General features: G+C 51.8%; 1 protein-coding gene across 4 annotated transcripts in view; it reads left to right on the top strand.

The window, feature by feature from the left end:
• PRRC2B (proline rich coiled-coil 2B) overlaps positions 1 to 24,674 on the top strand; it is an 86,694-nt gene that overhangs the window by 40,636 nt on the left and 21,384 nt on the right. For all 4 annotated transcript variants that reach the window (XM_039229555.1, XM_039229558.1, XM_039229557.1 and 1 more), the window contains 8 exons: positions 168 to 289; positions 1,179 to 1,321; positions 6,506 to 6,596; positions 9,732 to 9,924; positions 14,354 to 14,669; positions 16,417 to 16,634; positions 18,754 to 18,949; positions 23,906 to 24,122. In XM_039229555.1, the coding sequence (XP_039085486.1) occupies positions 168 to 289; positions 1,179 to 1,321; positions 6,506 to 6,596; positions 9,732 to 9,924; positions 14,354 to 14,669; positions 16,417 to 16,634; positions 18,754 to 18,949; positions 23,906 to 24,122 (1,496 nt within the window). The remainder of the gene's footprint in view (positions 1 to 167; positions 290 to 1,178; positions 1,322 to 6,505; positions 6,597 to 9,731; positions 9,925 to 14,353; positions 14,670 to 16,416; positions 16,635 to 18,753; positions 18,950 to 23,905; positions 24,123 to 24,674) is intronic.

Below are 24,674 nucleotides of genomic sequence, written 5' to 3'. Positions count from 1 at the left end.
AGGAAAGAGGTGGGGGGGTGGTGGTAGGATTCGCCGGCAAGTTCCAGGATGTGCCTGCCTCTTTTCCCCCCATTTTCCTTTTTTTTCCAAAACAAAGTTCGAATGTGAGTGACACTTAGCATTTGGGCCATTACCGGAAAATCCTGTTCATTGACGTTATGTTTCAGATGTGCTCGCCACAGTCATCAGAGAACCAGGGTACCGTGGAACGAGGACCTTTCCCCCTCCCCCAGCTCCGCCTTGAGCCCCGTGTCCCTTTTAGACAGTTCCAGATGAATGACCAAGATGGGTAAGGCTGCTGCATTAATAGTCGTGTGTGTAGACACTGCCCCAGGCGGTGGGATCGCACAGCTTCGTGGGCTGGTGCGTGAAGGTGCCTTAGCTCCTGGAGACCCGCGGTGGATGTGATAACCAGCGTGGAGCTCCAGCGGGTGGGGGGTGGCTGGGAACGAGGTCGGATTCTGACGGAGTTGGAAGTTTCAGGTTGTGCTTGTCGCTCCTACGCTAGGTGTTAGTGCGGAGTACATAAAACTGAATGAGGCCGGACTCTCGAACTTGTTTGTCCCGTATAGGTTTCTTTTATTTTTTCATTATTACTGTTTCTTTTAACGTTTATTTCTGAGAGAGAGAGACAGAGTATGCGCAGGGGAGGGGCAGAGAGAGAGGGAGACACAGAAACCAATGCAGGCTCCAGGCTCTGAGCTGTCAGCACAGCCCGATGCAGAGCTTGAACCCACGAACTGTGAGATCATGACCTGAGCCAAAGTCGGAGGCTTAACCGACTGAGCCCCCCAGGCACCTCATTAAAATTTTTTAAGTTTCTTCATTTATTTTGAGAGAGACAGAGACTGTGCGAGTGGGGCAGGGGTAGAGAAAGAGGGAGACAGAATCCCCAGCAGGCTCCGTGCTGTCAGCATAGAGCCCGACGTGGGGCTCAAACTCACAAACCTGTGAGATCATGACCTGACCCGAAACCAAGAGTCGGACGCTTAGCCAACTGAGCCACCCAAGCGCCCCCTGTTACAGGTTTTTTGTTGTTGTCAAAGGAGAGGATTTAAGTATTAAATGCAGCCATGAACCTTTGCAATGTTGGACTTATTTTTGGAAAAGTATTGGCTTTTGCTTCCATCTGTGTACTTGACATGAGGCCAGATCTTTACTCTTCTCGCCCTCGGCAGGAAAGAAAGCAGGCTGGGAACGACTCGGCCCATGCGCCCGCTGAGGCAGCTGGTGGGACGGGCGCCGCGGCCCACGATCATCAACGCAGAAAACCTGAAGGGCCTGGACGACCTGGACGCCGACGCTGACGACGGCTGGGCAGGTGCGTTGTGGGGCTCTCGGGGCTGGGGTCGCCTCTGCTCTCCCGGGCTGAAAGCCCCCGGCAGCACGCTGCGTGCCCCTCAGCCACCTCGCCGGTGAGGACTTCCTCACTGAGCACTGTCCCCCACTGGTCTTCTGTCTTGATCTCGGATCCATGGGAGATTTTGTTCACTTGCCAAAAAGACTTTTTGGGATGGGAAAGCTGAACAGAACTGTAGATGGGGTGATGAGCCCCCAGCCTCCCATCGCTTGGCTCCAGCAAGTACCACGCCCCGTCTGCCAACCTGATTGTTTTCTCTTAAATTCCTGTTTATTTGCGTTCGCGTACGTGTTAATTCCACTGCCCATGTTAACAATGCGGTTTTGACCAGTGGATACGTGTGCGCCGGCCCCCCTGCCCCACCTCTTCCCGGGGCCTCCCCCTACTGAGGGCAGTTCCCTTCTGCGCAGGGCGATCACGGTTCCCTTCAGTCAGTGCCCAGCGGTGGAGCTGTTAGGTCAGAGGGAACTTGTGCGGTCAGGCCTCTGAGACCCACCTAAACCTTCCTCCACGGTGGCTGTGGGGGAAGCGGGGTCCCCTGCGGCCTCACGACACTTCCACGTGATTAGTCTTTTTAATTTTAGCCGTTCTAGTGGGTGTGTCGTGGTGTCTCCTTGTGCTTTACATTTGCATTTCGCCGATGACTAATGGTGATGAACGAGTTTTCTTGTGTTATTTTATTCGGCTCCGGGTATATTTTCCTTTCTCTTTTTGAGCGGTGGGTTACAAGTAAGTCATGGACATGAGTCGTTGGCCACTTATGTTTTACAAATAATTCCCCCCTTGCTTGCCATGTCGGTTCATTTTTTTTTTTTTTTTTAGCACCGTTTTAACAAGCAGAAGTTTTTTTATTTCCATGAAGGTTAATTTATGTTTGTATTTTTTTTTTTATGGTTCTTTCTTTTGCATCCTATCTGAAAGTCTTTGTCTCCCCTTGACAGCAAAGAAATTCCCTTATTTTCTAGAGTCTCAGCTCTTGTTTTTGGGTCTCTGATTTACGTTGAATTAACTTTGGTGCAGAAGCCAGGAGTTGAGGCTTGTTTTAATCCCTAAGGATATCCCGTTCTGCACTGTTAGTTGGGAGGACTTCCCTCTGCCTATTGAATTGCTTTGGCACATTTGCCAAAAATCAACGGACCAGGTAAGGGTGTGGGTCTATTTCTGGGCCCTGTTTGTGTCCTCAATGTATTGATTCATTCAGGCCACCACCACACTGTCGCTCTATAATAAGCCTTAAAAGTTCAGGTAGCCTAAGCTTTCTGGCCTTGTTTCCTTTCATGATTATTTGACTACAGGGTCTTTTCATTCCCATATAAATTTTGGATCAGCCTGTAAGTGTTCACAAAAAGCCTGAAGGCATTTTGGGTAGGACTATGTTGACTGTGTTTCTGGATAACTCATACCTCGAATCTTCCATCCGGGAACTTGTGCGAATCTCTGACTTCCCTCAGCTCTGTTTCAGTTTTCAGTGTGGAGGTCTTGAACATCTTCTGTTGAGTTTATTCCTAAGTAGGGTGTGTTGTTTGGATGCTGATGTAAATAGCATTGACTTTTTTTTTTTTTTAATGTTTTTTTATTTATTTCTGAGAGAGAGAGAGACAACGTGAGCAGGGGAGGGTCAGAGAGAGAGAGAGAGATAAAGAATCTGAAGCAGGCTCCAGGCTCTGAGCTGTCAGCACAGAGCCCGATATGGGGCTCAAACCCACAAACTGCGAGATCGTGACCTGAGCCGAAGTCGAATGTACAACCGACTGAGCCACCCAGGTGCCCCAGCATTGACTTTTTTAAAATTGTAATTTATTTTTTATGTTGGGTGTTCTGTAGACAATACAGTTGATTTGTGTGTGTGGACCTTGTTCTAGACACTTTGCTGAAACACTCAGTTTTATGAGTTTTTGTTGATTTCTTAGAATGTCTAAGATTTTTTTTTTTTTTTTTTAGGGGGAAAGAGCGAAAGAAGTATACGCATGTGCACAAGTGGGGGAGGAGGAGAGGGAGGGAGAGAATCCCAAGCAGGCTGCACGCTCAGTGTGGAGCCCACGAGGTGCTCGCGTTCCCCACGACCTGAACTGAAATCAAGACTCAGATGCTTAAATCGACTGAGCCACCAGACGCCTCAATTTCTTAGAATTTTCTACATAAACCATCATGTTGCCTATAAATAGGGATGGTTTTGTGTTTCCTTTTCAGATTATATGCCTTTTGTTTCTTTTTTTAAGCTTTTTTTTTTTAAATGTTTATTTTTGAGAAAGAGAAAGTGCTAGTGGGAAAGGGGCAGAGGGAGAGGGAGACACAGAATGCGAACCAGGCTCCAGGCTCTGCGTTGTCAGCACAGGGCCAGACGCGGGGCTTGAACTCACAAACCCGAGATCGTGACCTGAGCCAAAGTCGGACGCTTAACTGATTGACCCACCCAGGCGCTCCATACCTTTTATTTCTTGCCTGAATGCTACAGTGTGGAACTTCCAGTAAAGTGTTGTGTTCAAGATCTTTGTTCCTGATCTTGGGGAGAAAGTGTTTAGTGTTTCACCGTTAAATCTGATGTCAGCTGTAGGGTTTTGGGTGTTCTTTATCAGATTGAGGGTTTCCTTGTATTTCTAGCTTGTTGAATGTTTTCTGAATCACAAAGGGTATTGAATTTTGTTAAATAACTTTTCCTGTGCTGTGATCATAAGATTTTTCTCCTTTGTTTTGGTAATCTGGTGGCTTGCATGGATTTCATTTCTCTTTTCTTTTCTTTTCTTTTCTTTTCTTTTCTTTTCTTTTGTTTCTCTTTCTTTCTTTTTTTGTAGAGTGTAGGTGAGTGGGGAAGAGGGGCAGGAGGAGAGTGGGGGAGAGAGAGGAAATAAAAGAGTGAGAGAGAGCGCAATATTCCAAGCAGGCTCCATGCTCAGTGTTCAGTCTGATGCTGGGCTCAATCCCATGACCCCTGGGATCATGAGTGGAGCAGAAATTGAGAGTTGGAAGCTCAACTGACTGAGCCATCCAGGCGCCCCCACACTAATTGATTATTTTAATGCTAAACCAATCTTGCATTCCAAGAATAAGCTCTACCTTTTTGTATGCAGAGATTCGATGTGCTGATATTTTATTAAGGTTCTTGTCTTCTGTGTCCGTGGTGAGTATTGGTCTCTAATTTTCTTTTTTTAAAGTATCTTTGTTAGGCTCATGAGTTGGAAAATGTTCCTTCTCTACTTTCTGAAAGTGTTTCTATAAGTTTAGTATTATTTCTCCCATGAATGCTTGATAGAATTCACCAGTGAAATAATTAGGCCCTGGTGTTTTCTTTGTGGTGACATTTGTGAAAATAAGTTTAATTTCTTTGAGTAGTTAACATGGCTGCTCAGATTTCCTTTGTTGTTTTGTGTCAGTATCTGGTAAGTTGTGTTTTTCAAGAGATTTATTTGTTTTTTATGATTGAATTTATTGGTATAAAGCTGTTGATAGCAATTCCTTTTCCTTTTGATGTCTGTAGGCTCTGTAGTGTTGGACCTCTTTCGTTCCCAGTAATTGGATAATTTGTATTCTTTTTCTTCTGCCAAGGGCTTATGGTTTTGTTAATCTTTTACTAAGAGGCAGTTTGGAGCTTTCATTTTCTCCATTGTTGGATTGTTTTCTGTTTCATTTTATCTGTTCGTTTTAATTATTGGGGCTCTCTAGATTTCTAATATAATTCCATTGCAGTCAGAGAGCATACGCTGTATGACTTCAGTTCTTTTCAGCTTACGGAGACTTGTTTTATGATGAAGAAATGATCTTTCTTCATGAATATTCCAAGTGCATTTGAAGAGAATGCGTATTCTAAAGTTGTTGATTATTACGTTCTGTAAATCTCAATTTAGTCACTATCAAGGTTGTGCAAAGTGTCTTTCAGATCTTACATAGGTACTAATATTTTTCTCTGGTCCTCTTGGTTACTGAAAAGGAAACATTAAATTCTCCACTGTGACAGTGGATTGATCTGTTTCTCCCTTTAATTCTATCATTTTCTGCTTCATTGATTTCGAAGCTGTTATGAGGCATATATGTACATTCACAGTTTTTATGAGTGACACATTGACCCTTTGTATTATTTTCAGATGTCCTTTATCACTGGAAGTGCTTCTTGGAGTCTGTCTTGTCGTTTGTTGCTATTATTGCTCTAGTATAAACGCGTATCTTTTCTTTTTTAAATCCTTTTGCTTTCAACCCATTTGTGTGTGTATTTAACTGATGGTCTAGTAGCTGCCCTTGCTTTTTCGTCAAATCTGCTTTGTAATTGTGTTGAACTTTTTACCTTTTTTCAGAGATACAGCGCATGTAACAAATTGCATATACCATAAAATGTACCCTTTGAAAGGCTGCAATTCAGTGATTTTTAGTATATTGACAAGTGTGTGCTACCATTTCCCCTGCTGGGTTCGAGAACACTTCCGTCACGCACTGAAGCAGCACTGTATCATTAACGGTTCTCTCGCTCACCCCATCCCCGCACACATCCTCTGGGACCACTGAGCTACTTTCTGTCTCTGTAGTTTTGCTTATTCTGGACATTTCATATAAACGGAGGCACACAGTGTGGTACGTGATGGAAGCACACAGTGTAGTACATGGCCTTTCACGTCTGGCTTTTCTCATGGAGCTTGTTTTTCAAGGTTCGTCGTGTCGAGGGGGTGTGTGCATTCATTTTTATGGCCAAAGGACTCTTCTTCTGTGTGGATCTCCCACGACTGGTGTGCCCGCGTGTCAGCTGATGGGCACTTTCTGCCCTTGAGCTGCTCGGGTGCGGGGGTGCCCCAGGGCACCTCACACAACACAGCAGCAGCTCACACATCCCACCGGCCAAGCCTCTGTGTTGCCGGATCGGGTGCCTGTCTGGTTTTGTCTGCTTTCGCTCTCTCTTCAGCACCTTCTAATACGTTTATCACATGCTCTGTCCAGATTTAAGAACTGTTCTCTATGGGAAAGTTGATCTGACCGGGTTGCCTAGCTGTCACCTGAAGCCGGAGCTGTCCCTCACTTTATCCGCAGGCTCTGGCTGGGTGGCCCTCCTCCTCGGTTGGGCCGGGACGAGCCCCGACTGGAGGAAGCCCCCCCCGCCCCCCGCACTTTGGTGCTCATAGCACTGCTGAGACTTGGCTTTGCCCTGGCCCTCCCCCATTGCAGGCCTTCACGAGGAAGTGGACTACTCTGAGAAACTCAAGTTCAGCGATGACGAAGAGGAGGAGGAGGCTGGGAAGGACGGCAGACCGAAGTGGTAAGGACGCCCCCAGCCCTGCCCGTGGCGCCGTTCCCCGGGACTTGACCGTGTTGTCGGTGCCTGGCACCAGGCCGGGTGCATCGCTCGTCGCCCCGGCAGCCTCACTGGGGCGGATTTGGTTTCCATTCTGCGGATGGGGCAGCTGTGCGGGACGGGAGCCAGGGTGCGCGTCCGGCATGGTTGGCTGGCGGGCTGGCTGCGTCCTTGAGGTTTGAACCACCGTGCCGGTGTTCTCCTGAGCGCGCGTGTACACCACGGGTTCCACAGATGACTTCCGTGGGCGTGGCGCCCAGAAAGGGTTCTCTGGCCAAGCAGGTTTAGGAAAACACCGGGGTTCAACTCACTGCTTTACTCCGGGGTTGTGCGTGTTAGAGCACATCCGGGATCTGGGGAGAAGCCCCGTGCGGGAGGTGCCAGGTCTCCTGAGCTTACTCGACCCCCTCAGTCTTCTCTTTTCTGGATCATTTCATTGGGTTCATTTTACTTACGATGCCTTTTGGAAAATACTTCATTGTAGGTGGTGCCTCTGGTTTTTGTCATAATATTAGTAGAATGATTGGCCAGGACTTTTTATTTATTTTTTTTAAGTTTCTTTGTTTTGAGATAGTGCGTGAGCAAGGGAGGGGCAGAGCGAAGGAGAGGGAGAGAGGGAGAATCTCCATCCGGCTCTGTACTGTCAGCACGGAGCCTGAAGTGGAGCCTGATGCGGGGCCCGAACTCACAAACTGTGAGATCATGACCTGAACCGAAATCAAGAGTCAGATGCCTAGCTGACTGAGACAACCAAGTGCCCTATTTTTACTATTTTTAGAGTAAACTGCACCCTTAATGTGGGGCTCAGACTCCCAATCCTGAGATCAGGAGTCACACTCTTTATACACTGAACCAGCCAGGTGTCCATGGCTAGTACTTTTTATTTATTATTATTAAAAAAAATTTTTTTTAACATTTTATTTCTGAGAGAGAGAAAGAAAGAGAGAGAGAGCGTGAGCAGGGGAGGGTCAGAGAGAGAGGGAGACACAGAATCTGAAACAGGCTTCAGGCTCTGAGCTGTCAGCACAGAGCCCAATGTGAGGCTCAAACCCATGAACCATGAGATCATGACCTGAGTTGAAGTCGGATGTTTAACCGACTAAGCCACCCAGGCGCCCCAGTACTCTTTAAATAGTACCTATGGCTGCTTTAATTTGACTTTTATTTGTTTGTTTGTTTGTTTGTTTAGAATACCAGCAAATAGGAGTGCTTTCTTTTGTATTCAATTGCCTATGTCCTTTGTATATTTATTAGACTTAACTGTATTTCTTTTAAAATGTGATTAACTTTATATATTTAGGTATTAATGCTTTGATGCTTTTCCTTTTTAAGTTTTTTTCTTTTTTTAATGTTTATTTATTTTTGAGTGAGACAGACAGGCAGAACACGAGTGGAGGAGAGGCAGAGAGAGAGGGAGACACAGAATCCGAAGCAGGCTCCAGGCTCCAAGCTGTCAGCACCGAGCCTGACATGGGGCTCGAACTCACGAACTGTGAGATCATGCCCTGAGCTGAAGTCAGACACTCAACTGACTGAGACACCCAGGCGCCCCTTGATTTTTCCTCTTGTCTATTTTATTGTCCATAACTGTTTACAGAGCCAAGTCTGCGAGTCTTGTTTTTGTTTGTTTGTTTGTTCTGTTTCGTTTTGTTGTTATTCGATGTTCCTCACTTCAAAGCCCTTCCAGAGGGAGCTGGTAGTGACCTTCTGCTATTTTTTCTCTGATACACAAACAGTTAACTAATGGAGGCCTCTCTAATTTATTTTAATGTTGTGTGATTTTTAACTGAAGTTTTGGATGCACTTGGGAAATATCTTGTGGGTCAGTTCTTGGAACACTAAGCTCAGAAGGGATTGTGAGCAAGAATTTAAATCGAAGGCAAAGACATAAAATTTTACCGACTTCTGGAATAGCAGGACAGCCTGTCCTCGTTGTCTCTTTCCGTTGATGTGAAGTGAATATTCAGCTGAAAGAGTTAGGCATGGATTTGGACGCAGCTTTGCTACCATGACCGAGGACGTGTCAAATTGAGAGTCCCCAAACCACCCCCCACCCCGCCGAACCTGACCTTTTCTTGGTGTTCTTTGAGTTCGTTGTGAGTCTTCTCCTCCAGGCTCTCAGGTCTTCCTTACATCTTGTCTCCCACCCGCGACGGGCTCCTGACCCTTCCTGGGTCCCATCCCTTCCGGGTCACGGGACCACATCCTTTCTTTCCCGGACCCCGCAGGGGCCAGCCGGCTCGCCCCCTGCCTTCCCACTGTGCCCTCGTCGTCTTTCCTGGTGGGTCCGGAGCCGGGTGGTTTCAGCGCCTCCCAAGGTGACTTCGGGAGGCACTCGCATCTCCCCTCCACCCTGTCCACGCGTGTGTGCGTGGACGCACGCAGACACGCACGTACTGGCCACACCTGACTCCCTGCTTTTGTCGGAACTCCTGGGTGGGTGCTGGGCACTTGTTTTGCATAAAAGAGGTGCTTGGTGAGTGCGCCCGCGTGCCTTCCCCCAGCGCTTTGTTTCCCGGCGGCAGGTAAAGGGGAGCGGGGCGCACATCTCCCTTCCCTTCGAGCCTCCGTTTGGAACCGCTCTCTTTTCTCGCGTTGCGTCTGCTTTGCCTTCCTCCTCTTGGTCTCTGTGTTGGCATCGTTCAGGGCTCCGTCCTTGGCCGTTTTGAGGAAAATCGATGGGGCCCGTCCTCTGTGCAAAGCGCAGGGAAGGAGCCCTAGGAGGAGGACAAGGACCTGCCTCTGGGGCCCTAGGTTCCCCCCTCCCCCCCCCCGGGAAGACAGCCCCCCAGCCCCTCCGAGACTCCGTGTCCAGCCATTTAAAATGGGGGTGAGGACTCGTTTTCCCGCAAACCGAGTACTGGGTGGGAAACATCCTGCCCGGAGCTTTGTGTGGAAGAGGGACTCGGTAAATGGTGGTGCCGGATTTTGGTGTTCTGGGCGTGTGCTGTCACCCGTGAGGAGCTGCCTGGGTCTGTTCGAGGGACGGACACTGGTATGTGGACAGCTGGCTTGGGAAGCCCTGCGGCCCCGTGATGGGGAAGATCAGACCACGCTCGGCCTGCCTGGAGAACTCATGCTCCCTGCGGTTTCTCCTAGGAACAGCTGGGACCCCCGACGGCAGCGGCAGCTGTCCATGAGCTCTGCGGACAGCGCCGACGCGAAGCGTCCCCAAGAGGAGGGGAAGGACTGGGGCGAAGCAGGGGGCGTGGCCCGTGTCATCCGGAAAGTGCCAGAACCGCAGCCACCTTCTAGGAAGCTTCATGGCTGGGCATCTGGCCCAGACTACCAGGTACCGTGGGCGCTGGCGGGCTTCCGCGCATGGGCTTAGCTCGGGAGGTGCACACGGGTACATAGAAGTCCTCGCCGCGTTATAATTTAAAAAAAAAAATTCTTTTAAAATTTGAAACAGTTACAAATGCACAGAAAAGTGGGAAGCGCAATGCAAAGAATATTTTTCTCTGAACCGTTTGTAGAGTCCGTTGTCAGGCCCTGTCACGGCAGGTCCCGTTGGGTCAATTTTCTACCTCCCGGGGAACTACCTTGGTCAGAACCAGGAAGTTAGCGTGGATCCAACACTGCCCTCTGATCCTCAGACCCCGTCCGCCTTGTATCATTTGTCCCGTGGAATGTTCCGGAAGAATCTGGGTCAGAGTCACATACCACCTTCAGTCTAGGATAGCCCCTCCGCCTTCCTTAACTTTCATGACTCACACACTTTGAAAGCAAGTTGTTTTGTAGAACGCGCTCCAAGTGGGGTTTATCTGGTGCTTCCTCATGATTAGGTTCAAGGTTTCCATTTTTGGCTAGAATCTCTCAGAAGTGACGCCAACTCTTATTTCATCCCACCAGGTAACCGTGATTCCACTCTGTCCACCTGCTGACAATCTTCACTCTGATCTCTTGACTAAGGTTATAATGTCTGCTAAACGTCACATTGTAGGGTTTTTCTCTTCCACATTCATAATTGATCAGAAGTTTGTGGGGAGATACTTTGAAACTATGAATATCCCATTTCTCATTAAACTTCAAGTTTCTTTATTTAAAAAGTTTTTTTAATATTTGAGAGGGAGACAGTGTGAGTGGGGGAGGGGCAGAAATAGAGGGAGACACAGAATCCGAAGCAGGCTGCAGGCTCTGAGCTGTCAGCACAGAGTCCAACATGGGGCTCGAACTCACAAACTGTGAGATCATGACCTAGGCTGAAGCCAGATGCTTAACCGACTCAGCCTCTCATGTGCCCCTCAAATTTATTTGTTTATATCAGTGGATTATAATCTGTTCCTCTCATTGTTTTGAAGCCCCAAGTATTTTTGTTGTGAGCCTTCTCAGGCTGGTGTCTGTCCTTATTCCTTACGCGTCTCCATCCTTATTGAGCAAATCCCTTGCTCTCTGATTAGACAAGCTTTTTTAAAAGATGTTTTATTTCTGAGAGAGAGAGAGAGAGAGAGAGAGAGAGAGAGAGAGAGGGGCAGCGTGAGCAGGGGAGGGTCAGAGAGAGAAGGAGACACAGAATCTGAAACAGGCTCCAGGCTCTGAGCTAGCTGTCAGCACAGAGCCCGACACGGGGCTCGAACCCACAAACTGCGCGATCGTGACCTGACCCAAAGTCAGACGCTTAACCAACTGAGCCACCAAGGTGCCCAAAAGGTTTTCTTTTTTTTCTTTTTTTCTTTCAAAAAAAAAAAAAAATTTTTTTTTAATGTTTATTTTTGAGAAAGAGCATGAGTGGGGGAGGGGCGGAGAAAGAGTGACACACAGAATCCGAAGCAGCTCTAGGCTCTGAGCTGTCAGCACAGAGCCCGATGCAGGTCTTGAATTTACCAACTGTGAGATCATGACCTGAGCCGAAGTCGGACGGTCAACCAACTGAGCCACCCAGGGGCCCCCCCAAAATTTTTATGTTTTTGTTTTTTGTTTTAAGTAAGCTTTATTTACACCCAGCATGGGGCTTGAACTCATGACCCTGAGATCAAGAGCTGCACATTCTACCTTCTGAGCCAGCCAGGCTCACCAGGAGCAGCTTTTCTAAGCTCATTTTGTCCTTCCCCTGCCTTGGTCTGGAATCTGCCCTTAGGATATTTAGAAGCCAGCCTGTGGTCACCAGGTGCTCATTGCTCCTGGGCGCTCTGGGTGGACAGAGTGAGGAAATGTGTGCGTACACGTATACACACGTCCGTGTCTTTATCACTCCCGTGTCTGTGTGGACAGCCATGAGTCCGTGGTCCAGCCGAGGCCTCTCCCACTGCGTACCCGTAACTGCCCTCTCCGGCAGTGGGACGTGTGTTCCCGTTGTCCCCGGCATTCACACCTACTCCGTCCGTCCCCCATGTGTGACCAGTCTCCCACTTCTCCCCCAGCCTGTCTCCCTCGCAAAGGTGCCCTCCTCCCTCCCTCAGCTGTCAGTGTCCTTGCCCCAGCCCCACGGGGGCCCCGGATCTCCCCGCTGGGCCACCTCTCCTTATGTATTCCCTCCTCACCCAGCCTGGTGGGGCTCTCAGCCCCCCACCAGCCGTGTCTCCACGCAGACGCCCTCCTTGCCCTGCCTGGGCTCTGACCACATGCTCGTAGCTACCATGAGTCTCTGGTGCCAGACGCGCCGCCCTCCAGGACTTCACGGCTTCGGGACTGAGGTGTGCAGGAGGCGCGGTGTTGGGGTAGGAGAGGCATTGATTTGAAGATAACTTGGCAAAAAATAAAACAAACCAAAACTTGCCTTTTTTTTTTTTCTTTTTTTTTTCTGAGAGAGAGAGAGAGAGGGAGCGAGAGAGGGAGGGAGCTCGAGCAGTGGAGGGGCAGGGGGGGAGAGAGAGAGAGACAGAGAGAGAGGGAAATCTTAAGCAGGCCCAGCATGGAGCCCAACTCATTGCTCGATCTTACAACCGTGAGATCATGACTTGGGCTGAGATCAAGAGTCAGACCCTTAACTGACTGAGCCCCCCCCAGGTGCCCCAAACTTGTCATTTTTCATGCACTTTGCCATTTAAGGGACTCTGGTTCCATATCTTATAAAGTGAAAATAACCTGTATCTTCAGGGTTTTTTTTTTTTAATTAAAAAAAAATTTTTTTTTTTTTTAAATGGAGAACAAGGCACTGTGCAAGGTACGGGGGAAATAGAAAAGAAACAAAATTTTTTTGACACAGAGCTAGAGCACCTGGCTGACTCAGTCAGTTAAGCATCTGACTCTTGATTTTGGCTCAGGTCAGGACCTCACAGGTTCATGAGATCAAGCCCAGTGTTGGGCTTGGGATTCTCTCTCTCTCTCTCTCTCTCTCTCTCTCTCTCTCAAGTAAATAAACATTAAGAAAAAATGGACACAGAGCTATTCTTGAAATCACCGTGCAGTTAATCTAAATTTCACTCATATATTGAGGTTGGTCAGTATTCAAAGAAGGTTTCATTTCGATCTGTTCCTGGGAACACTGAATGACCTGAGTCAAGAAAGGAAAAATATAATCGTATGCATTCAGGTTTCTGAAAAGTTCAAATATTTTTTACAGTGTGGAGCCTGTTAAATGGTAGCTCCCGTTAGGGCAGTTCAGAAGGGCACGTTGGAAGTCTCGATGGAAGCATTCATACGCTTTGAATGCTGCTCATTCCTCCCTGGGAGCGTTGGGGGGGTGGATGATAGTGAATCTCTACCGCGCCACCGTGCACGGCATTAGAGAGCAACGGACAGGGCTGGTCAAGGGCAACGTGAAGGGAAAGTGCACGCTTCAGCCCCAGTTACGTTGTGTGAAAGTACTTAACATGCCTCCAAGTTAGAAGCTCCTGATCTTTGACAGTCGTCCCTGTTGTCTCTGGATTAGAAGTCAGCTTTCAGGAGCAAAGTCCTTGACTGCGGTAAACGTGCGGCACAGGGCTTTTGTGGAGGGTTCGGGACCATACCAGCGAAGGCCCAGTCCTGGTTCGTTTATGTTTGAGGACTTGTGACAGTCCTGTGGGTCGGTGTCACTGGCACTCAAGAGTGGGAAGCTGTGTGTTGTGATGATGGTCACCTCGCCGGAGTTCCCATGGCCGGGGGTTGGCTGGACTTGGCCGTGGTCTGTGCTGTTGCATATTCTTCGTGCTCCCTGCAGACCAGGGAGAAGCCTGCCTGGTGTGGAGTGGGCTTCCCACTGTTGCTGGCCAGTAACTGGCCACCAGTGAGCGACTCAGAAGTGGGTGACATCGCCAGAAGAGGTGTTTTTAGATGAAGCGTCCCTTTGTAACCTTTAGTCTCACTGCTTTTTAACTTTTCATACCTCTTTGTTCCCAGAGGCTTCTGTATTTTTATGGGAGAAAGACTAGAGCCGTTTTGCCACTCGAGGCAGGAGTGTGTGGTCCCTCCTCCCGTCCGCTAGCCGTGGACGCCCTAATCCTGTGTGCCCGTTAGTAGTGGCGGGGGCGCCCGGGTGCTGTTTCCCAGGTCGGTCACTGTGCAGAGCATTGTGCACCTCCTTCCTTGCACACCCGCCGTCCCGATGGCCTCCTGTGTCCCCAGCTTACACGTGGGGAGCTAAGGGAGAGAAGGCTGGCGCTTGCCCGACCCCACTGCCGGCTGGGACAGGGCCGGGCAGGATGGAAACCCAGGTCCAGCGAGCGCGTGACTGCTGCTTCTTGAAGCTGCCCAGGGGTCCTGGGAAGGAGACTGGATCCCGCGGTGGGGGTGGAGGGGCTGGGGGGCGCGTCTCCCGGGTTTGGGGCCTGTCGTCCCAGCAGACTTGGTTCTCTTGGCAGAAGCCCTCGCTGGGCAGCGTGTTCCGGCAACAGTCTGTCGAGGACAAAGAGGAAAAGCCCGCCCCGCGGCAGAAGTTCGTGCAGTCGGAGATGTCCGAGGCCGTGGAACGGGCCCGGAAGCGGCGGGAGGAGGAGGAGCGCCGAGCCCGGGAGGAGAGGCTGGCCGCCTGCGCCGCCAAGCTCAAGCAGCTGGACCAGAAGCGTAAGCAGGCCCAGAAGGCGGCCGAGGCCCCGAAACCGGCGGAGAAGGAAGTGCCCCGGTCTCCGGGCACCGAGAAGGCGTCCCCGCAGGAGAATGGCCCTGCTGTCCGCAAAGGCAGGTGCTGGGCCCCCGTCCCGCGAGCTGGGCACCCTGGGCTCTTTGCGCCACCCTGTCTTCCTAGCTGGCCGGTGGTGCCCAGCTGCGGGTGCTGGGAAGCACCGGCCTGGGCCCACATCCCGTTTCAGGTTCTAGAACCGGCTGACTATGGCCCCTCACCTCCCTGGTGCCCGTTTCCTCATCTGTAAAATGGGCCAGAATTAGTGTGCCTCTTCTCCACATGCCGAGGGGCATGTGACATAACGTACGGAAGGTGCCTCGTGCAGCTTCTGGATACGCAAGGTGCGCGCGCTACCCACTCCGTTGCCCTTCTGTGTGTCGTCACCGTTCTCGTCCCTGCTGCTGCTCACCCAAAGATGCGGGTGGGGGAGGGCCTTCATATAAGCACAGGGTCCTTTGAGTTCATTTAAGAAAATCACACATTGGGACGCCTGGGTGGCTCAGTAGGTGAAGCGTCCAGGTTTTGATATCTGCTCAGGTCATGATCTCTGGGTTCATGGGATTGAGCCCGGAGTTGGACTCTGCGAGTCTGCTTGGGATTCTGCAACCCGCCCCTCCTTTGCGTGTGCTCGGGCATGTACACACACTCCTTCTCGCAAAAAGGAAGGAAAAAAAAATCACCAAGTACCTTTGTGACATTGGGAGAAGCCTGCTCGTTAGAGTACGTTTCTCTTGGCCTTACTTCTGAGAGGGATGGGTCTTGTGGCCCCATAAGAGAAGTTGGGTAGCACCGCATGACGGAGGGTGTCTGGTAGCGGTTGTAGAGTGCTGTTGGCTTTGTTCTTTGCGACCTTCTTAAATGAACTAAACACAGCTCTTTAGGAGAGAAGGCCCAGTGTTAGTTTCAGGCCCTGAAAGCTGCTCAGGTGGGTCATGTTCATGGTCGTGGTCTGCTGGTCCTCAGCCCCCTTCTGGCCAAGGAACTCTGAGAAACTGACCACTGTCCTGCCCATCACCCCCCACTGGGGCCCGAGTGCGGCCCGCGCTGGGTCTCCGTGCTCGCTGAGACGGGCAGCGGAGAGTCCAGGGAGTGGGCGCCGTGGTGGGAGCGTGGTCTTCGGGGTGGGCCTGGGGGCTGCGTGCACCCCTGTCCCGTGCTCCCCTTGCGCTGCACGGCCCGGTCCCTGAGGCTTTGCGTGGGGGTTGGGTTGTTCCCTGCAGTAAAATGAAGAATGCCCTTGTCACTGCTACTTCAGTAAAGCTGAAAGAGGGAAAAAAAAGAGTAAAGCTGGGACTGGGCAAGGGAGAGGGACTTTCCGAGCGAACGCAGATGGGGATTGTGTCAAGCACTTGCTACTGGCCAGGCAGTGTTTTAAAAAAGTGCCTTGCGTGGATCGTCTCGCTGGAGGCTCACAGAGGCCTGTGGGGCGGACAGAGTCGCTGTTCTCTCTTTACAGATGAGGCCACCGGCCAGGGGAGGCGCGGTGACTTGCTGGCCACACGGCCTTCGGCTGCGTTGACTCGCGGCACTCGGGTGTTGGATGTGGGTCATGGCCCAGCTGGTGGTTGCTCCCATTTATTGGCAAGGGGTCCTTGTCGTGAGACCCTTTCTCACCCTGAACCTCTGGTGGTTCACCCGACCCCTCGACCCTCAGCTCTCTCGCCTCCAGCGTGATGGCGTGGTGGGGAATCCGTGAGCTCACGCACCTGCCGTGCCGACAAAGACAAACGTTTGCTGCACACGTCTGGCTGGCCCGGCTCCGGGGAGCTCACCGCTGCCGTCTCTCTCCTACTTGTCCTCTAGGCTCCCCTGAGTTTCCTGCCCAGGGAGCCCCCAGCACGTTTTCTGAAGAAGCCCCTGCAGCCCCTCCGGCTGTGGCTCAGAGCAGCAGCAGCAGCGAGGAGTGCGCCAGGGAGGCCGGGTCCCCTGCACAGGAGTTCAGCAAGTTCCAGAAGTCGCTCCCTCCCAGATTCCAGCGCCAACAGCAGCAACAGCAGCAGCAGCAGCAGCAGCAACAGCAGGTAAACAGAAGGTCACTTGTTGCCCTAAACAGATCTGACTGTGGAGTGGATGCCCCTCCCCCGGTCCCTCCCCCTTCGATGTAAAGACACAACTCGAGTACGCCCATCACTGGCACGGATGTCAGGAGCTGCACCTGAAAACTTAGGGCCTTGGAAGAAGAGCCCTGGCTGTTTCTCGTTTTTCTGAGCGGTTTCTCCTGTGGGTGAATAGCGCTGCGGTTGTTGCAGCATCTTGCCTGGCCTGGCGCTGGTGCGGCGGTGTTAGAGGCGTGCGCGCTCACTCAGTGCAGTTTGGCTGAAGGGTGGTGTTTTCATGCGGAGCAGCGCACCGTGGCCTCTCCTTAGGCCAGCGATGCCCACCCTGGGACCTTGCCAGGGAGTGAGGAGGCCCGGGGGCACTTGGAAAGCTGGCAGAGAGCTGTGCTAGCTCTGGGTTAAGGATGGAGGGAGGTTCGTAGGTGTTGAGTTGAACTGCTGTACGTTCTGAGCCTAACTGTGCGGCTTCTCTGGTCGGGTGTGGCCTCTGATGGGCTGGGAGCAGCGAATCCCAGCCTCCGAGTGGCAGTGAGGGGCTTGTGGCACCTGCAGTGTCGTTTACCAGCATGACCGGTGTCTCTTTATCGGTGTTCCATGAGCTTTCAAAGGGACCTGCTCTTCTCCCCGGAGAAGAGTCCGGGGCTGAGGGGTGTGACCGTACCGATCTCTGGTGGCCAGCTCACAGCGCTGTTGGCCATGACATGTGTGTCCCAGGAGCGCTAAATGCAGGGCCAGGGGATTACGGACAAGCAGTGCACTTGTGGGGGAAACGGATGAAACATGGACATCACGTGGCCCCGCAGCGAGATGTGCAGTAAATCGTTCTTGATGGCAGCCAGCCTGGTTGAGAACGTGTGCACCTTAGGGAAACAGATCAGGATCTCCAGCCTTTTTGGGGATCTCACTTAGTTGCCTATAAAACCTTCACCCCAGACCCTCCTTCCGGAAGCTCATCAGGTCCTGAGCTGTAAACACGAAGCTGCGTCCCTCGTGTGTTTTGACGGTGTCACGGCGTGAGCCAGCATCATGTGGCTGTTCGCCGGCTTGGTGGAGAACCACTGATCGGGGGCGTCTTGGCGTGACCCCAGCCAGACACGGCAGTGAGAGCTCCTCTGTGTAGCGCTTCTGGGGGGCAGGGGCGGGGAAGTCCTTCCTTAGGAAGGGAAAGGTGTCTGAAGGCACCAGGATGGCCGAAGGAGCCTTTTAGCCAGACTGTCTCTGGTCAGGTTCCCTGGGGGCCCGGGGAGGGAGGAGGGGGAGCTCTGGGCGGAGGCCCCCAGCCGAGAGCTGTGTTTTGTGAGTGCTGGTGGGCGCTCACGGAGCCATCCAGCCATCTGCGGAGTCCAGCCCGGCCCTCGTTCACAGATGGGAAGGGTGTGGCCGGGTCTGCTTTTCCTGTCTGACTACACCTGCCTCCTGCCAAGATACTGATTCTGAGTGCCCTTGAGGGGGCTGCCCCGGAGGTCACTGATGGGAGGGCCAGGGCTGGAAATGAACCCTCCCTGGGTCTAGGACCAGCTCTTGAAGGTTTTGCTGATGTTCATCCATTTATACACTGAGTTTTCTGTGTGCCGTGGCTGGCGGTAGGCTGTGAGGATACGACAGTGAACTTGGTGTGGAGTCGCTTATGGTTTTGTGAGGGGGACCAGCGGCACAAAATGATCACCCATTGTTAGTGCTGCAGAGAAGGACCAGTGTTGCAGAGCAGAGGGAGGGCAGAGTTTTAAGCAGAAACCCGAAGGAAGAGCAGGGGTGGCCCGGGGTGGAGGCAGCAGGAAGCCTCCGAGACGGAGGGCCCAGTGTGCGGCCAGGGCCCTGGGTGGGCAGGCAGCCGTGTGCGGGGCCGCTAGTGGCTAGTGGGGCGGGTCACGTGGGGCCTGTTGGGATGGGGCTGTTCCACAGAGAGCTGTGGGGAGCCACCAGAGACCCCTAAAGCCAGGGGTTAGTGTGAGTGTGTGTGTCTGGTACATGTGTGCATGGGGCCTATGTGTGAGGGTGAGGAGCGTGTGTGTATGTGTGTGTGTACACACACGCAGTCTCTGCCCCGAGGCCCCTGTCTGACCTGCTCTCTCTCTCCGCTCAGGAGCAGCTATACAAGCTGCAGCACTGGCAGCCGGTGTACCCACCACCTTCCCACCCCCAGCGAACCTTCTACCCCCACCACCCCCAGATGCTGGGCTTCGATCCCCGGTGGATGATGATGCCTTCCTACATGGACCCGCGGATCCCCCCGACTCGGGCCCCCGTGGATTTCTACCCATCTGCCCTCCATCCCTCGGGTAAGCAAGCCCCAGGGGGCCTCACCAGTAGAGCCTGGGCTTAGACCCGCCTGGATTCCAGCCTGGCTGCTCCTGTAAGTCACGTGGCTTGTCGGGGTTTTAACTTTGCACCATGAGGGTATGTGAGCACCAGCCACGCAGAATTGCTGGGCTCAGTCCTTCTGATTTTGTGTTCTGTGTCGTTGTAATTAGTTCCGACGGCCCTGCAGTGTCCTTTGTCCCTCTGTGCCTCCCCTTCCCTCCCCCTTCCCCCCCCCTTCCCTCCCCCTTCCCTCCCCCCTCCCCTCCCCTCCCCCTCCCCCTCCCTCCCGTCCCCTCCCCCTCCCCCCTTTCCCCTTAAGGATCTCTCTTTTCCCATTCTTCATGTTTTTTTGTGACTTCTCCTTTTTTGCCCTTGATTTCTCCTTCCCAAGCTTTATCTAATGCCATTTTTAAAAAGCACCGTTTGGGTTTCTTAATTCCTTTATCTTATTTGGTTTTTATTTCATTAATCTTCCTCATTAATTCTTTTGAAATTTTCCAATCTTTTGTAATTGTGTTGAGTACTTAGCCCATTAATTTCTGACTTTTAGATGTAAGTGTTCAAGTATCACTCTGGCTATAAATTGCCGTGGACAGGAGTTTTAAGATACAGCATTTTTCCTACTGTACGGTTTTCAACATTCATCAGATTTTGATTTGTGACCTTTCTTTGATTGACGGGATTTAACGGTAGGTCATAAATTTTCCAAATACAGAGCTTTAGGAATATCGCGATGGCGTTAACTTCTAACGTGGCTGTTCTGTGGTCAGACACTGTTGCCTGTGTGATCTAGAACAAGGGTCAGGGAGCTTCCCTATAAATGCCAGATGGTAAATATTTTGGGGCTTTGAACAGCTTCTCCATTTTGCTGTTGTAGAACAAAAATGACCAAGGACGATGGTGATTGAATGATCCTGGTCGCTTTCCATTAAGAGTTTATTTTTAAAAACAGGTGGCGGGTCCGGTTTCACTCTGGGGCTTGCGAATGCCAGCCAGCTCCCGATCGAGATTGCTTGCCGTTTCTGGGGATTTCCTTTGTAGGCCATTACATACTCTTTTGCTTAACATTCTGCGTATTCTTAAAAAGAAAATTCTCAGGGGCGCCTGGGTGGCTTAGTCGGTTAAGCGTCCGACTTTCGCTTAGGTCATGATCTTGCGGTTCGTGCGTTTGAGCCCCGCGTCGGGCTCTGTGCTGACTGCCAGCTCAGAGCCTGGAGTTCAGTCTGTGACTCCCTCTCTCTCTGACCCTCCCCTGTTCATGCTGTCTCTCTCTCTCTCTCCTAGAAATAAATAAAACATTAAAAAATTTAAAAAAAAAAGAAAGAAAGAAAGAAAATTCTCCACTTGGATGCGGTCCATTCCATCGAACTTGCTGGCTGTGCTGTGCAAGTTTCTATTGCACCCATCACAGTTCCTTAGCCCCGATCACTTGCTAAGAGGTGTGTGAGAATCTCCCACTGTGACCATAGGTGTGTCGGATCCCCAAGCCTGTCGGGCTTCGCTCTGTCTGGAAGCAAACAGGTTTGGACTGATGGTCTCTTTCTCCTTACCCCCACGCAGCACCCTGGCCTCCTCCACCATGCTTTCTACCTCTCCTGGCCACTGCGTCTGATATTAAAGTCATCGTTCTGGTTTTCTTTTGATGAGGACTTACTCAGTATCTTTTTTCCATCTTTCTACCGTCCAGATGTTTATAGGTATGAGATGTGTATAGTTTTAGCCACTCTGAAATCTAGGACTATAATTGCCAAAGTGCCTCTCTTTGGATTTGGGAGATCGCTACATTCAAATTTCCTACTCTCCTATTTTATACTTTCTGTTGATCTTACCTTCCTGTACTTTCTTCTCCTTCCTTTTTTTGGATCAAGTTTTCCTATACTTGCGGTGGTTTTACTTCCACCTGATGTTTCTATTGAGTTAGTGGTCACGGGATGTTCTGATCCATGCCTGTGACTGGCAAAGGCCGATTGGCATCCTCACCTTTCACCCGAGCTGATGAGCTTATCATTCTGTCTGTCTGTCTTCTGTTTTTTTCCCCAAGAATTTTAGCTCTTGTTTCTATGCCACCAGATTGGCCACTCTTTCTGCTGCTGCTTGCAATCTGTGCTTCTGCAGACTCGCCTGTCCCTGATGGGTTCTTCCTGTGTGTTCCTTGCGGGCGCGGTACGCTTCTTCATGAAGTACATTCTGTCGAGTTCTTCAGGAAATCTTCCTGGCAGTAGGTTTTCTTCGCCTGAAAAGCCTTTATGATACCCTTTGGCTGGGTGCAGCATTCGGGGTTGGCACTTCCGTCTTTCAGGACCAGGGAGGTAGTGGTCCGTTTTCTTCCCACCCCCATTGCTGCCGGGACGGATTCGTGTTCGTGGAATCGGCTCCGTGTGACCTCTGGCTGCTTTAAGATCTCCTCTTTCCTCTGGGGTTTCATCTCCGCGTGTCACGTCTGTTTTCTCTCCAGCTCTGTTCAGTCTCTCTCCCTCTAATTTGATTGCCTAGTGAGTTTGTTCAGTGACTTTTTTTTTTTTTTTTTTTGCTGGAATTTTTTTCCTCAAATCTGTTTTGTGCATGAGCATGTCATAGGTTTTTCTTAAGTTTTTAACTTCTTTTTTTATGCTTTTAATAACTTAAAGCCGAATTTCTAGGGTTGGTTAATCTGTTACCTGAAGCTCTCAAGCATGTAACCCTGTGTGCTCACTGGGGGCTAGTGGTGGGCAGTTCCCACACGTGCTTGTGATCATGGGTTGTGGGCTCATCTTCAGCAGTGCTGGATTTGTCGCTGGGTCCAGTATGGCTTGAGTAGAGAGTCCGTCCCCCCACTTCGGTTTTCTCTGGCCAGCCCCCGTTAGTCTCACTTGGGAAAATTCTGGACCACTCTCGGGGTGTAAATCTAAATTTTTTTAAAACATTTTTTATTTATTTCTGGGAGAGGGAGAGAGACAGTGTGAGCAGGGGAGGGTCAGAGAGAGGAGACACAGAATCTGAAACAGGCTCCAGGCTCTGAGCTGGCTGTCTGCACAGAGCCCGACGCGGGGCTCAAACCCAGAAACCGTGACCTGAGTCGAAGTTGGACGCTTAACCGACTGAGCCACCCAGGCGCCCCTTGAGGTGTAAATCTAAACCCTTCTCCCCACAACCTGCGTGAAAGCCAGCACCCTTATACATTACTCGCAGCAAATGATTTTTCCATAATTGGCCCATGCCAAGATACAAGCTCACTGGTTTCTTTGTACTAAAGAGCATATACACATATATTTTTTTTCATGTTTTTGTTTGTTTTGAGAGAGGGGGGGGGACCAGTGTGAGCAGGGAAGGGGCAGAGAGAGAGGGAGAGAAAGAATCTCAAGCAGGCTCCACACTGCCAGCGCAGAGCCTGACGTGGGGCTCGAACTCATGAACCGTGAGATCATGTCCTGAGCCGAAATCAAGAGTTGGACGCTTAATCGACTGAGCCACCTAGGCACCCCCAAAGAGCGTAGCTTCTTAAATCTGCCTTTGAATTGAGGGCCTTGCCCTTCCAGGGGCTCTGTGTTGAGCAGCTTCTCCATCACAAGGCAGAGAGCCCCATCCCCTGTGCTGTGGGGGGTTGAAGAGCGAGCCCGTGGTTACTGGGACTGACAGGCATGTTGCCCGGCTCCCCTCAGGGAAGCACTGGCTTGCAGTGCTGGCTGTGTCTATGGGTTCACAGCTCCCTGCGGGTTTCCCATTTTCTGGCCAGATTATCTCCATGTAAAAGCCATGTAGAATGTGTGGCTGCTAATAAGCTCTGTGAAGAAGGTATCTAAAAAATCAGATCTTCTTCTGTGCACAGGCTTAGGCCTGATGAGACATTTAATTTCTGCACCACCTCGCTCTGCACTCTCCCCAGTTGATAGATGTGGATAGGCCACGATGCAGGGGTGGGTGCACACTCTCTCCCCTGCTGGCTTCTATCTGGTGGGACCGAGGTGTCCTCTGCATCTTAATCGCCTCAGGCCCGTTAAACTGTTCATTGTCATCTGTGCATTCCCTTATCTCCATTGGCCATATAAAAAATGGAGTGTGGCGGTCAGTCCCAGGGCTAGAAATGAAAGGAACTGGGGCACCTGGCTGGCTCGTTCAGTGGAGCATCCGACTCTTAATGGGTTTGTGGGTTTGAGCCCCGTGTTGGGTGTAGAGATTACTTAAAAATAGTATCTTATAACAACAACAACAACAACAAAGGAACTGATGAGGCGCCTGGGTGGTTCAGGCAGTTAAGTGGCCGACTCCGGCTCAGGTCGTATCTTGCAGCTTGTGAGTTCGAGCCCCACGTCAGGCTCTGTGCCTGCACTCAGAGCCTGGAGCCTGCTTCCGATTCTGTGGCTCCCTCTCTCCCTGCCCCTCCCCTGCTTGTGTTCTGTCTCTCTCTCTGTCTCTCTCAAAAATAAACATTAAAAAAAACCACAAACCCAAAAACGGAAACCAGAACCGCTTCCTGAGGCCCGCTCGGGGTTTGCAGCAGGCAGACTCCAGCTCGCAGTCCGCGTGCTTCTCGGGCGCACAGCTGGCCTTGCTCGCGCCCGTGCGGGAGACCTCGGCGCCTCTGCTCGCACACAGCCCCTCGCTGCTGGCGGGTTGAGCTCTCTAGCCTTTGCGGACACGATGGGCTCTCTAGTTGGATATTTCCAGTTTCCATTCGCCAGTTGGGTGCACCCTTCAGCCTGGGGTTCCGAACCCCGGAGCTCAGCTCGGACCTCACAGGTCTCAGCACGGATCTGTAGACCCCTCCTGTCACGTGCGCGCGCCCCTCCTGAGGTTCCGTGTTAAGAGAACACACAGAGCCTGGTGGTGGTGAGCAGGTGGGGTGCTGCGATAGGGGAACTATGGTCTCCTTTGGGCCTGGGGGTCGCCCCGGAGACTGGAGCGCGGCTTTCTGCACTCACCGCCACAGGTTCATTTCTTTGCCTTGCCCTCTTCAGGACTGATGAAGCCCCTGCTGCCCCAGGAGACCCTCAGCGGGCCTGGCTGTCGCTCTGAGGACCAGAACCGTGTGCCCCCGCTGCAGGAGCGGAAAGTGGCCGCCCTCGATCCAGCCCCGGTGTGGAGCCCAGAGGGCTACATGGCCTTACAGGGCAAAGGCTACTCGCTTCCGCAGCCGAAAGCCAATGACACTTTGGCCATGGACGTGCACGTCAGGTGAGATGGAGCTCGGCCCTCCTGGCCTGCAAGCGAAGGCAGCGGGTCCCAAATCCTGCTGCTGCGGGGCCCTGGGAGGAGGCGCTGGCCCCGTGGGCAGTGTCCCCGTGGACGGGGAGTACGAGGAGGTTTGCCTGAATGCTTTCCTGTGAGAGGCGCTCACCTGCCGGGGGCGGGGCCGGCGGCCGAGCAGAGGTCCTGGGGCAGAGGCAGATCTGCCGAACCGGGGATCGGGGCGAGGGGTGGGGCCTGATGGGGCCATGTGCCCGGGTCGTGGCTCCTTCCTGTCCCAGTGGAGCAAGCTGGCCCTGCCGGCCCAGGGCCCCAGACTCTTCGCGGACTCCCAGGCTCCAGCTTGTCGCTTGAACCAGAGGACCGCCAGCTGCTGCTCCTGCAGGTGGTGCGCTGAGGGCGCCGGCAGCCCCCCCGGCCCCTCCCCGCCCCCCGCCGTCTCCACTCTCGACTCCAGGGGCCACTGGCCAGTCCGTGGCCCAGCAGCTCTGAGACGTGTTTAAAGATAGAGCAAACATTGGTGCTTGTGCTTTTTTTTCA

This window comes from Hyaena hyaena, unplaced genomic scaffold, assembly GCF_003009895.1.
Source record: "Hyaena hyaena isolate Hyena2069 unplaced genomic scaffold, ASM300989v1 scaffold_38, whole genome shotgun sequence".
NCBI classification, from domain to species: domain Eukaryota; kingdom Metazoa; phylum Chordata; class Mammalia; order Carnivora; family Hyaenidae; genus Hyaena; species Hyaena hyaena.
The sequence above is the reverse complement of the archived record's forward strand: the minus strand, read 5'-3'. Positions and strand labels throughout refer to the sequence as shown.